The following is a 14,338-nucleotide window of genomic DNA, read 5'->3' on the forward strand; positions in this document are numbered from 1 at the left end:
GTTTCTGCTGCTTCACTATCCACTAAATGTTCCCAGCTGGAAGCTTTAGTCTTATGTGTGTTCAGGCAGTCGCCTTCTACATTTTTGGTTTTATAAGAACCAAGTTAATACTTACTATGTAGCCTGTAAAATCTATTTAACCCCCCCCCTTTCTTTGTGAGATTGAAGAAACACAACAATAAGCTATCAATTTAATTGTTATCATTATTGTTGTTTGTTTGTTTGTTCTTCACCTTAAGGTCCCAGGGTGGGGTATAACATTAAAACAGAATACTAAAAACTGTCTAAAACACCTTACAATAAAAAATAAGGTGATTCAAAAATAAACACCTCAGGTGTTCAATTCCAGGGTGAAGAGGTGTGTATTAAGGGGTGTGTCCCCATTCAGTATTCTGTGTATTTGCGAAACATGTTGCATTCATTGCTAATTTTGTTTATATGCAAAAGTTGCACCGATCAACCCCCATTATTTCATTATACAACATCTCAGTTAACTATTGCAAATTATCTTGAATGCAGACATCATGAGTCACACATCTTTAATCTTTAATTTTTGCCCCACTCCTTATTTGTATATATTTTTCAAAGTTGATTATGCCACATTCCTCTCCGTATTACCTGGATATGAAGTGCTAATTATTTTTCCAAAGTAAATATCTGTAGTTCCTATATTTATAAAAGTATACATGGCGCTTGTTTAGACATAAGGGCCAAGCTATAGTTTAGCATGACTGAGCAGGCTCTTGGGAAGGAGATTCCATGCAACTGCTTTGTTGTTCCTCTGGTCCTGGTGGTGTAAGCTAAGTCATTGTTTGACTTAGGCATCCAAATTTGGGGTCATGTCTTCTCTAGACCAAACTGTGGTCAGACTAATGTAGGTGGCTTCTAGACAAACCATGATCTTGGAACTAAAGCTTTTTCTTGGGGTTTGTCTGGAGAAGAAGCGTAGCCGCAAGAGGTCTGGAAGAGCCTTGCATCAGGCACAATCTCCTCATTCACAGTAAGCCATAGTTTGGCTCAGTAGTGCATGCCAACTAACTCATAATTAAACCATATTTAAAGGTTGAAAGACTGAACCTTACAAATCTTGCGCATTTCATCCCTCCTCTGGCACAGCCATACAGGGTTTAGGAGAATTTATTTCCATCTTAGGTTAACTGTGGCTTGCAATGTTTTCTGAATTTGGACAAGCTGTGGTCGAGCTTAGCTATAGTTAGTGAAAACAAACCAGCTTCTCGTATTTAGGAAAATGACTTTTTTTAAAAAAACAACAACAACTAATCATAAACCTTTTTTTTTTTTACTAATCATACTAACCACAGTTTGGGGGTTCAGATAACTTGCCCAAGTGCAACATGCTAAACAACCAAAGGGAAGGGGGACATGTGTGAACCTGGTAGCAGGCTAGACCTAACATTCTTTTCCTACTAAACCATGATTTACGTTTATATCTGAATGCAGCCTAGCTGGCATACAATTTAATACCAGAAAGTTGAAACTCTGTAGCAGTTTAAGGAATGAAGAAAGTGAGAAGTCTGGAAACCTCTTAATGGCTTCAAAATCTGGTGGCGACAATTTGATTTGGGTTTTTTTGGGGGGGGGTCTATATGAAACCCACCAAGGATCTGGTCATGTCCATTTTAAATTTCAAGTGCTTTTTGATTGCAATCTTACTTTTCTAACTGCAAACGTATCACTTATTCAGTACACTAAATCAGGGTAAGTATTAATGAAAGGCTTTCTTGTGCTTCTTGTAGGTTGTGTAATGCATGCCGAGGCATGAAATGATTGGTATCAGGCCTAAGTTGCATTCCTGGACTTTTCTATTTCAATTCATGCCCTCTTTTTAACTCCCTTTTTCTAGTTTACACTTCTAAAAATTCACACAGTTTTTCATTTTCCTCTAACTTGTTAATGCATTTGCCTTCATAATGACTCATTTAGGTGACTTTCCTACCTCTGTTCTGCCCTATCCCTTTCATAGCAATATTAAGGATATCCACTCAGTTCTTGAAGTGACAGTTTATGACGAAGACCGAGATCGGAGTGCTGACTTCCTGGGCAAAGTGTCTATACCATTGTTGTCTGTAAGTTTATTGTTATTATTTGGTTAATGCAGTGCTCTGTATATTTTTATGCTCGTGAAAAAAAAATCAGGGCTGTCTGTCATTTTTCAACCAAGGTCTGTAATAAGAACACTAAAAAATTTAACATACTCAATTCACGGCCATGTTGAATCCCATGATAGTTAATTTTTCCTGACAGACTTGGTCCTGGTAATGAACAGGTACTTGTCAGAATTGCCACAGTTGTTTTGGGTTCTCTGTCAGTTTCAGCAGCTGGGGGTCAAAGGTCACTGAGGGAGTGTATTCAGTGGAGACTGCGAGACAGACGGCTGTCATGTCCTTTTCCCGCAGATTCAAAATGGTGAACAGAAAGCCTACGTCTTGAAAAACAAGCAGCTGACAGGGCCAACAAAGGGGGTCATCTATCTTGAAATAGATGTGATTTTTAATGCTGTAAGTCTTAACTTTGCCTTTTTTGTACTGCTAAAGAGTTCAGTTTCATGAAAGCTTTTGTTCCTGATTTGTAGAGAATTTCTGTCATTCCTCATTTTCTCTAAACCTTGATGTATGCTGCAGAAAGCTCTTCTGCCACTGGATGAGACACCCACTTTGCTACTATTGCTGCTAATGTATACACAAGCATAAGTTTCTGTGCCTCACATTTCTGGATTATAGTCTTGGCCCCATGACTTTGAAATGCTATAGTGATGATTCTATGTATATTTGTGCAGTTTTCAGTCCGTAAACAATATATTTTGATCTATAGGTGAAAGCCAGCTTCCGAACGTTAATGCCCAAAGAACAGAAGTATATTGAAGAAGAAAACAGAATTTCTAAACAGGTAAAGAGTTGGAAACTATTATTTATTCCCAATAGACAGAATATCAAGTGAAACCTTATAACTGTATTTTGTCAAGCATTGATAGCTAAGAGAATAGCACTTCTCATTTATATTGAAAAACTTATCTGGAGATATCAAAGAAAATTTGCACAAATGCGGATTTTTAAGTCTTCTAAATCCCTTTCTGCCAGATTTAGTTATTTGTAAAATGTGTGCATTATAACTCTAATTAAAGTTGTCAGTCTGCCCCCATGTATCAGGTTATAGCACAGGTGGCTGTAAACTTAGTCTAGCATAAATTTTGGTGACCAACTTTGACCTGGAGGAACTCCCATATTGTTTTGGATTATGGTATGTATCAGCCTTTTGTTCTCTTAGTTCTCCTTTTAAGGTGCTTATTAAAAACTTAACTCAGGCAAATATATAAAATCCCTTTGATTCTGCAACATGATTGACAAGATTCTTCTTTTTTCATGTATGTTTACTAACTAATTGCTGCAATATTTACCAGCAGTAACTGTTTTCAAAAGTGCAATCCTACTGAATGCTTTCAACTTAAATGATTTTTAAAATCTTGCAGCCATGATGTTCATGTTTCCTCTGGAGGATAAGAATGTTGATCACTGGAGAGTCAAACACTAAACAACTCTTCTTTGTAAAATCTTATTTGTGTGCTGTTCAGTGTTTTATAATTATTGCATGAAATCATCAGTACAGAGATTTTATAAGCACCAATATAACACTTCCATTATCAGAAAGTAAGCAGGCATGACTTGCGGTGGGGGGGGGGTTTACAATACCTATTCTTCCAGATGTATAGGTGCTGCTCAGAAATGGCTAGACTCATATGCAGAAAAATAGTAGCAAGGAACTTATGACTATTACTAATCAAAGAATATCATCAAACCTTGGTTTGTAGTATAAGAATCTCATTAGAGCAAGTTCTTTTCTTAAATATCAGAGATCTTGAATTAGTGAACCTAATACTGTAAAATGTAAGTTTCGTAAAAGTTAGTGAGTTTGTCTCCAAATGAACTTCATGGTACTCAGCTATTCGTTTCAAAGCATAATTCCTTAAAAATCTACTTGTTCATCCTTTTCATGAAACATATTGTAGTTTCATTGCTTACATGGGGGAAGTTACTTCAATTTCCTCAGAGATAATTACTCAGAACTGCATACATGGTTTCTCAGCAGTCACCTCTTTAGTATCAAAAATTGATTTGGCCAACTCCAGTGCAAAAAAATAAAATAATCTAGGTTGATATATTAAAACTCTGGATCTCAGTTCTTAGAGCGTGCTTAAAGATTGGGAAGGAAACATTAGTAGGTACAATTGTACTGTCATTTTAATTATTTTCATGCTGTACAGCAGAACAGTGCAAGCCTACAACTACTGATAATACTGATAAATATCTAGATAATGAGTTTTCACCTTTACTGCAATACAAAATATTTTCTGTACAGAACAGTATTTTCAGTTGAAATGTGTTGTGAGCAGTTTTCATAGCTAAAATGCACAAATTGAGCTGACACAGTCTACGTTTCTTTCCTCCAGCTTCTTCTAAGGAACTTCATGCGGATGAAGCGTTGTGTCATGGTTCTTGTAAATGCCGCCTATTATATAAACAGTTGCTTTGACTGGGATTCACCACCAAGGAGTCTTGCTGCTTTTGTGGTATGATATTAACCTTAATATTAATATTTGTTGTTGTTTAGTCGTGTCCAACTCTTCGTGACCCCATGGACCAGAGCACGCCAGGCACTCCTGTCTTCCACTGCCTCCCGCAATTTGGTCAGACTCATGTTGGTGGCTTCAAGAACACTGTCCAACCATCTCATCCTCTTGTCATCCCCTTCTCCTTGTGCCCTCAATCTTTCCCAGCATCAGGGTCTTTTCCAGGCAGTCTTCTCTTCTCATGAGGTGGCCAAAGTATTGTGTATACAAAAAATAAATAAATGTAATGGTCTCATCAACAGGACATATATGAAAAATCACAGTCAATACCTAATAATCAATCCGTAGTTTAAAGCCAATATTAGAACACCCAGGGCTTCCTAGAATTGGCTTTCTTCTACAATCAGTGACCTCTAATACCCTAACCATAAAACTCCAGGAAGTTAATGCCAGTAGATTCTTCTTTCTAATTTCCAGTGGTAAAAGAAACTTCAATGTGCTTGAATTCATCATGGCATCATAGCCATGCTCCCAATGATAATCTATAAATGTAGGCAGGTGTGTTGATCCTAAATAAGCTCTGTGTAGGCATACTTGCATACACATATACATGCAAACAGCAGCTGCATTTAACATATTAGGGTCATCTGAGAGTCAAATAATAGTGAGATGGCAAATTGTGGTGTAGCTGTTTCATTGTAGAGACGGGTTAGATTTCTCATCAGCCATGGAATCCACTGGATGACATTCATCTAGTCACTATAAGACCCTAGCTGGCCCTGCAAGGTTATTGTGAGGTTAAATGTTATGACCCACAACTATGTAAATCCCCCTGAGCTCAGTGGGGGAAAGTAAGGTACAAATATGAATAACTTTAAAGCACCATGTAGCACACATACTTCCATTTTACATGCTGGCAGGAGTAATTTTCAACTGATTAATAACAAAGTATAGAAAAACCATGTTAGTTTCTAACATGGGGTAAGGAACCTGTGACCCTTACAGATGTTGTCAAACTTCAGCTTCCATCAACCCCAGCCAGTATGGCCAGTGGCTGGGAATGATGAGAGTTGGATACCAGTAACATCTGGAAGACCACGTGTTCCCCATCCCTGTTCTATTAATAGTATGTATTCCAAAATAGCAGAGGAAAGGCAATTACCAGGTAAATTGACTAAATAAAGCATATCTGATATTACAGCCATCCCAAGTTAACAACACTGGCAAATGTGGTTGCTGCAGATGGATGATGCCATTACCACTTGTTTCACAGTAGGAACAAAGTTCAACTACTCTGCAGTCATGTCCCATGTCAACATTGAGGACCTATAATATGCCATTCTTTGGTTATGAGATTCTAAACCTAAGCCTTTCATACCTGCCAGCCTTAGACGAAATATCTGACTGTGAGAGAAATGGATCCTCAGTTGTTTGTGTTATACATGTCCACCAGATCTACCTCCATCCCAAAAAACTTCCCGCCCAGTATTTTCTATGTGTCAATTTAATTCAATTTTCTTCTAGATGTCTTAACGTAGACTTAACTTAGACGTTTTTCTTCTATGTCTTATTTTCCTTGCCATGACACCAAATAGGAGCATTTTGAGGAACAAAGGCAGAGGCCCCCAAAGCTAGCAACTTGTTTACGTTAGTCATCTTGGGTGAATGGGAAATTTAATAAATAGACAACTGATAATTTTAAGATCTGAGATTTGTGATAAGAGACATTCCAGAAACCTTGATAAAAGGTTATGCCTGTATACATAAGTTTCAGAAACAGTTGCGTAATAACTTTACTCAAAATGCTGCTGCTTTTGTGTGTTTGCTTCCTGCATTAGCTCTGGGAGGTGCTTGTGACATAATGGAATAATGTTCCTTTTTGCCTGATGTAGGGAAGAACTCGTATAGAGCATCCTCTCCCTTGTAGTCTCCTGAGCTGGAGTAACAAAGGATGTGACCATATGGATTCTGTAACATTACTTCTTTAGACAATACAAGATGTAGTTTAATAACGGAACCAATATGTTGATATAGGAACAAACTTTATTCTGCAGGATATACCCGTCATGGCAATACTTTATTATTTCAACTTGTATGCTACTTTCCCACATAAATGTGCCCAAGCAGTACATATGATTAGAATACTAGGGGCTGGAGAATCAGGTTCAGCATCAGCACACCACATGGTCAGGCAAATGCCCACCACCACTGATACCTATGCACTGATACCAGGTGGGTCCTTTAGCTGCTTGGCATTGAGAAGAATTCCAAGTGATTGCAGTGAGGAAGTGTCATTTTAATCTTTCCCTAATGACTTTGAATACAGCATTGTTCCAGAGTGGTGCTGCATTGAGGGTGCTGGGAAGAATTAAAGTGATAGCTGCTCTTGCATGCTGTAGCAGCCTGGAGCGCCTGTTAGCCCCAAATAGCAAGGGATCCCTCCCTCTTCATTTAGGATCCCTCCCTCTTCATTGATCAGCACAGAGATGAGTGCCAAGCAGTTGAATCTCTCCCCACTGTCTTTGATGTTGTAGAAAACTGGGTTTAGGTAGGATTGAATTCTCTTTAAGAAAAGCAACCCACTTTGAAATCTGTACAATGCCCCCAAAAGTGCCCTACTAGATGAGAGCACAGTCATGTCCTCCAGCATCTTGCTTCAAACAGTGGGCAGGCTGATGCCCATGCGATGCCCAAAGGCAGGAAGTCGAGGCGACTGCCACCTCCCTCTTGTTTTCCATAGGACAAGGTCTGAGGTGACCTTGGCCAGAGTGCCCTCACCGAGCCCCCCAAATGGCCCTGTCTTGGGGGGACTTACCAAGCAATGGGGGTTATGAATAGTGGTGCAAGCAGTGGCTTGAGAAAGCTACCGTTCTTGAGAAAACTAGTCAAAACAAAACTACTATGAAAGAAAATTAAATTGTATTTACCCCCGCTCCTCAGAGACATCCATCGATCCTAAATATTTTTATGGTTTATACATGCCCTTTAGAGTCTTATTCAAGATCTACTGTAGGATCATCTTTGTGCCTCAGGTGTAATGAACATGAATGAGTAAACGACCTGTTCTTTCTTAGATGCTGCCCGTCCTTTTACAGGCACTGTTGCTTCAGAACTGACAAGCTAAAGTCCATCGTTGCAATGGACTATATTTTTAATCTTCAATAAAGTCTCTTCTGATCCCTGTTCCTGCCCTGCCTCTTTTGAACCTATTAAGTAATCTGCTGTAATGTCACAGCGTGGCATTGGAGATATCACAGCCCATCTGTCTTCCACAGCCTCTGATGTCATATGTGGGTTGCCAGTGTTGGTCTAGGCAGAAGTGCTGAGAGGGTCTTGTGAAAGACTCATAAGCTGACAGGCAGCTTAAAAAATTAAACACTTTCATCTTTGCATGCCATGGCCTTTAGAACCTCTTTACACCTTGTTGAGTGGTTTCAAAGCCTTTTAATAGAGGCAGATAACAGATGGCAGCTTATACCCTAGAGTTTTGACCAAGATTGTAAACCAGAACTCAACAACCTACAGTGTTGTCAGAAAACCGCAACATGTACATTTTATTATTGTTATTGTTGCAGTTCTGCATACAGTTCCACATTGTGTGTCCCTGTGTCTGAATCTTAGGCGGGTTGATTAGCTCCAGGAATGTAACCTAAGGGTACAGTTCTGAAAACAAAAGGAGCACATCTGAGTTAAGGAGACATTGGATTTAAATAGTACCTTTATCATAACATAGTATATGAGATTTTAATGTTGTAGCACTTTTGGGGGGAGATGCTGAAAACCTCCGGATTTCCTATTTTAATATCCCTATTGCCTACTCTATGTTTTATTTGGGTGAAATCCAGCATAGTGCATGCAACAGGGCTTCTTCTGTTCCTGACTGTTGCCCTGCCCTCTGGATCAGATTTTGAAGGTGGGCAGGGGTCTGCATCAGAGCGGAGAGGAAATAGTCCTGCTGCCTGCAGTTGGGCACAACTGGAGATCACCCTTTGTTTTTAATACTTGGAGAAGACAATAAGTAAAAGCAACTTGAATATTTCATTCATGAGCTGTTCTATCAAATGCATTGCAGTGTTTTAATTAATCAGGTTGCATTACTTCTACGTAATTTTAGCAATAAATGATTATTACAGAAATACTTTATGCAGTCTTCTCACCTGCGGAAATAGTAAGGTTTTGAACAACCTAATGAAGATATTGAAATGCTTTCTAAATTGGGTTTCATTTTCTCCAGTCTCTTGATTCATGCACCTGTGGATGTGGGCAAATGCAGGGAGATATAGGGCAGGAGATGAGGGGCCGCATGCAACCTCTTTCACTGTCACTTCTTACTTTAATGAGCCAAAAAAATAATTGGACAACTAAGCTATCAGTAAAAGGACACACTTCAACATGAGTCAGTGAATTATTTTGCAGGACAAACTTTAATCTTTATATATGATTGTGGATAATTTGTGGTACCATTTATCCAGCTTGAATTGTTTTAGCCTTTCCAGTTGTTATACAGTAAGTACTGTTATGTTAACATTAACATTTGATATTTTACACATTTAATTCCTGTACTGTTGTGTGTGGTCTTCGGGGAAATGTGCTCTGGTGCTACAAGAGAGAGACAAAGTATTGATCAGCTAACATTTCAGCTACATTTATGTATGGCGCAAAATTAATGAAAATGCCAGACAAAAATGTCAGAGTGCACAAAAAGGTAAGATTTGAATTTTGGTAGTTTAATGAAAAGTTTAAGATGAATGTTATCACATGTCTGTTAGCCTACAGTGTGCAGTTCGTAACACAATAGCCAAAGGGGGAAGCACACATTTTACTTGGGGAGCACTGAACATGAATCTAGAAGGAAATTTAGAAGGAAATATCCAGTCCTGAAAATTGGTGGCTTTATCACCATAGCTAAAAATTATTTTAAAATTCTAAAAGTTACTTTAGAAACGTTAAATTTAAGAGAGCATGTTTAGCTGCTGTGTCAAAGCCATTGTGAGGCAGATGCTCTCCTATTAACAGTTGAGAGATAAGGAAGCAGTTGGTGGGAAGTAGTGGGGGCTGCAGTGGTGAAAGAAAGGAATTGGGCAGGGTATCTCTCTGGAAAGCCTATAGGAGCCAGGTGTGCATGGACAGCTTTATGGGCTGACTTCTTTGGGATTTCCAAGAGCGACTGTTCTGACGCAACGGCAGTGGTCGTTCTCTTGTCTTCTGGGCTGTGAGCAAAAGTGACATGCTATATGATAGCCCTTCCTTCAGTTATAGAAAGACGCAACATGAGTATAGCTTTGGGCTGCATAATCTGACAGAAGATCATTCCTCTTGCCGGAATCTAAAGGGTTGCATGTACTGTTTCACACTTTCACCATTGCCCTTTCCACCACCATGTGTTAGCTGAAAAGCTTATGAGAGTCAGAGGCTCCTCCTGTGCAAGAAAGGGGGAGATATTAGAAGGGGCTTGGTAATGCACACACCTATGTTCACATAGAAATGCTTTATGCTCTCAGACAGGAGGGCTCCTTGGAGCACAGGCTTTAAGCTGAAGAAAATGGCTCGCCATCAGTGATGTTTTTCTAGAAAAAGGGGTGCCGAAACTCACCATGAACACCTCCCTTGTTTTCTTATAACAGCAATGGTGCCTACCTGAGAGGTGCCGGAACGGAGTTCCGGTGAATTCCTGCTGAAAAAAGTCCTGCTTGCCATACTGATTTTATCTTGATCAGTATTTAAATGCCCTATTGCCCCCAGTTCTGATAGACGTTTTCTTAGGGATAACAGAAACAAAATGTGCAAGAATCCTGCAGTTTGCTTCATGGTGCAAGCGAAGTGCACAGAAGTTCTTTTTCCTTCAGTAAATTGTGTGCCAGTGACCAAACATGGATGGTAAATGAACAGATTCATGCACAAATAAAGCAGTATTTAATGGCAGGATTTGTAGAGGTATTCCCAACAACTTTGGCATGCTTGCCTAGTGGTATATTTGACTTTAGGCAGTAGAATTCCGTGCCATTTCACAAATTGCATCTGCAGATAGGGAGGGACGAAAGAAGAAAGGGGGAAAGTGATTATATTTCATTCCTGAAAAAAACTATTTAAATACATCTTTGTTCTGCACCATAGATTTTGCTGGTACAGAATCAAACATTCCCCCCCCCCCCGATCTAAACCCTTGTTAGCCTTGCAGAGAGGGGAAAGAAAAACCTCTTTCCCCCCCCCCAAAGTGGGCTAACACTAGATAAAGGAGGCAATTTAGACCAGGGAAATACGTGATTTCATACAGTTTAAACAATGATCAGTAATAATTTATAAAGTAGGATAAATGGGAGATGTGGCGTATTTTATTTGATTAAAGAGTATTCAATAATGGAAGTAGACAACCAGCAAGGAAACAGTTTTGAAACGTGTCATGTAAGGAAATACTTTTGCATATAGAATGTGTAAAGCTATTTCCTGTGTAATTACAGCACTTTAATCTGCAGTTGATCATACATATAGTGATTGTACAATAAAAGATCCCATCCAACAATAAGCATGCTTAATAGCTAAATATTCCAACCGAATGCAAAACAGTAAGATAGAGGAATATATATTTAATATGAAACCCCTGCTTTGTTTAGGAATAGGAAGCAGTCAACTTTTTTTTATAAAAGGGATATCAAGTGTGCAGCCAAGGAAGAGCTTACTTATCCTTCAGTTTTTCAAAATGTTCCCCCCTGTAGTGCATCAGATCAGTTTCCTTATATATGAAGGAAAGAATTACCTTGACTCTCAGCTCAGGACATCTACCACAGGTAAACATGAGTGTTGAAAGCCCCCCTTCTTCTGTTTCCAAGTCTTTCTGTGTCCCTTTTCAGGCTCAGCTACTTGTTGCCCTAGGCCAATACTGCTTTGCTGACCCGGTCTTCTTTGATGTCCCTCACTAACAGTGTCGCTTTCCCCATTTGTTTTCACATTTCCAAGGGCTGCTTTTGTATTGACTCTTCGGTCAGCAGGTGCAATACCAATTGACAACAATTCTTCATTAAAAACAGAGTGCAATCTAGGCTGTATGTTTGCCTAGATTCCTTAATTAAAGATTTAAATAAGTAGCCGGCGAAAGTTTTAGAGAAGGCTCCAGGACAGGCAATATTCTTTTGCTCATGAAAACTGGATGTGTACAATTCTCAGTGTTAAATTAGGCATTAGAGCTAGGTTATCATTGAGATCTTGTTATTCAAAGCAGGCACCCAACTTTCTTGAAAAGCCAGAGGAGCTGGATGTTGTTGGACAGCAATTTGAAATAAATCTCCTTCCAGAAGAGAGTAATCTAATTTACAGTGTGAGAAGCTGGATGATTTGAGTTTTGTTTTTGTTTTTGTTTTTTTTCGGGGGGGGGGGTTGCCTGAAATGGAGATTTCTTTCACAAGTATTTTTCACATGTAGAATTGGTGGGAAATGCTGCTTCATGTAAAAAAATGGATGTTTTCAGAACTGAAGGTCTGAAGTTTATAATCATTAATGCATTTGAAGGAGAGTACATATAATACTCTACAAAGCAGAATGTTGATCGAATTCATAATGCATTTTTTTTAAAAAAACAAACCCTAACAGTCATTAGCTCAGAAAAAGTGAACTTTCTGTTAAAGGGCAATGCAAAATTGGAATACAGTGAAACTGCAATTAATGTCTACCTCACAGTAGCCTTTATTGCTTTCCAGAACTATATTGTCAACATGATTAGGCATGTCTGTATTCATATTATAATGGATCACCTTCCTTAACTAGAAATAAGTCATTAATGGGCCAATTCAAGTTTTCTCTGCCTCATTAAAAAGATAAAGCTAAAAAAAACCACCACCCCTTTTTGACTAATCTTGTATCAGTTAAATCCTGCATATTTCTTACTTACAACATAAATATTCCCCCATATGGAAGAAACATGTAGAATCCATTCTAGGATGTATTTGACTTCCTAGTAAAATGCAACATTTGATAAAGATCCAAAGTATTCATTTTGGCCTACAAGGAAAATCCAAAAATCCATAATGGCATTGCCATACTCTGTGTTTTGGATTGTTTGAGAAATTTGCTTTGAACAGCTTTTTGTGTTTCCCCATGTAAACATAGCAAGTAAGTAAATGCTGTTTGTGTGTGTGTGTGTGTGTGTGTGTGTGTGTGCGTGCATGCACAACCATTGGATCAGTTTCAGCCCCCTCCTTCTAATTTTTCTTCCATAAGAATCCGTATGTCACGTCAATAAGTAATGCATATTACTCTGCTATAAGATTGTCACCGACTTTTCTCTGTTAATGAAAGCAGTGTGTGTGGGCAGTATCTCTCTCCCTCTCTCTTCTCTGCCTGTTTATAATGGGCGGGGTGGGGGAAGAGAGTCTTCTCTTTCATTCTGTGTAGTGTTTAATCCCAGTGATTCTCTCCACATCATCTCTGCCAGGGTGGTTTAGCTAGCTAGCAACATTTCATTAGCTTCATTTCCTTCCCACTTTCCCTGCCATAACGCTGTGCAACTCCCAACCCTTCACTCTTTCCTTCTCTGCATTCTTCCACTTGTTGTGCATAAGATCAAGGCAAAACTTGCACACTGGAGTGCTTTCAGAGCTATGATGGGATAGTAAAATCTGTTGCTTCCCCCCCCCCCAAAAAAAAAAATACAGGAATTGGTAGGAAGCTTGTGTGCCTACTCCAACCAAATTGGCAAGCGTACAATGCCTCTAATTTAAAACAAAGCCTATTAGAGGTACAAATAATTATTATTTAAACTCCCTTGGTAACTTGTGAATTATTGGAATTCTTGATGAAACAGTCTGCAAGATTTTGTATTGATTGAAAGAAGCTCTAATGCAAAAAACAACAACCCACTATATGCTTAAGATGACTGCGGATTTGAGAAGTAGTCAGGAGTACCTGCCTCCCTCATGTCGTACCATTAGCATAGAAAACATGAATTAATAAAAAAAGTCACAATGTTACATCATGATAACAATTAACAGTGTGTGAGGACTCATTAACAGTACTCTTAGCACTCAACTTTTAAGTAAATTGTCACATTTCTAACCATGAATTTATAACACTTCAAAGATTTAGTTTCAACCCAAAAATTAATTTGGCTAGCTAAATGCTAACACTTTTTTGTGGCTGATAGCAATTAAGCATTTTAGATGCATTGTATAGTATTCAAACCTGTTTATTTTCAAAGCTTAGAAAGAACTGTGAAACTAATAACAACTGAGTTATGCGAACGTTGTTCTTTATGTGTCCTAATGCTACAGTCGTTGTTAACTGTATATCATCTTACTATCAGCCTTTATAAAATGTATCCATTTCAGCGATGGATCATTTGAGCATGCCTGTGCAATTCACAATTGAAAACTCTGGCAGCCCTATCTAGTACTACCAAAATGCTATCAATGAACTGGATGGAGTTACCTACCACAGGAACAATTACCCGATCAGGGTCAAATACCCTTCCACCTTTCTACCTGAACACCTGCAAATTGAGCTGTGTCTCATTCAGAATTTTAAGAACAGAGCCATTGTCAGGGAGGTAGTTTGTTTCTGGGGGAAAATTATGCCAGTTCTCTTTTAAATGAAAGACAAGTCTGTTGTTACTTAAGGGATATTAGGCTTCACTGCATTTTTGAGGAAAACAAATTTGCTGTAACTTTATCTGTAATGTAGTACTGAATAGGTGCAAATAGGCTCTACATTGTATGTAGCAGAGCGGGGGAAATAAGGGTTTGTTAAAACATTAAAAGGGATTTG

The 14,338-nt window shown here is 38.7% G+C and overlaps 1 protein-coding gene across 5 annotated transcripts in view; it reads left to right on the plus strand.

The window, feature by feature from the left end:
• Positions 1–14,338, plus strand: part of MCTP1 (multiple C2 and transmembrane domain containing 1) — a 229,501-nt gene that overhangs the window by 91,373 nt on the left and 123,790 nt on the right. For all 5 annotated transcript variants that reach the window (XM_088652794.1, XM_088652793.1, XM_088652792.1 and 2 more), the window contains 4 exons: positions 1,985–2,087; positions 2,418–2,519; positions 2,833–2,907; positions 4,466–4,585. In XM_088652794.1, the coding sequence (XP_088508920.1) occupies positions 1,985–2,087; positions 2,418–2,519; positions 2,833–2,907; positions 4,466–4,585 (400 nt within the window). The remainder of the gene's footprint in view (positions 1–1,984; positions 2,088–2,417; positions 2,520–2,832; positions 2,908–4,465; positions 4,586–14,338) is intronic.

This window comes from Zootoca vivipara, chromosome 10 (assembly GCF_965207765.1).
Source record: "Zootoca vivipara chromosome 10, rZooViv2.hap1.1, whole genome shotgun sequence".
NCBI lineage: Eukaryota > Metazoa > Chordata > Lepidosauria > Squamata > Lacertidae > Zootoca > Zootoca vivipara.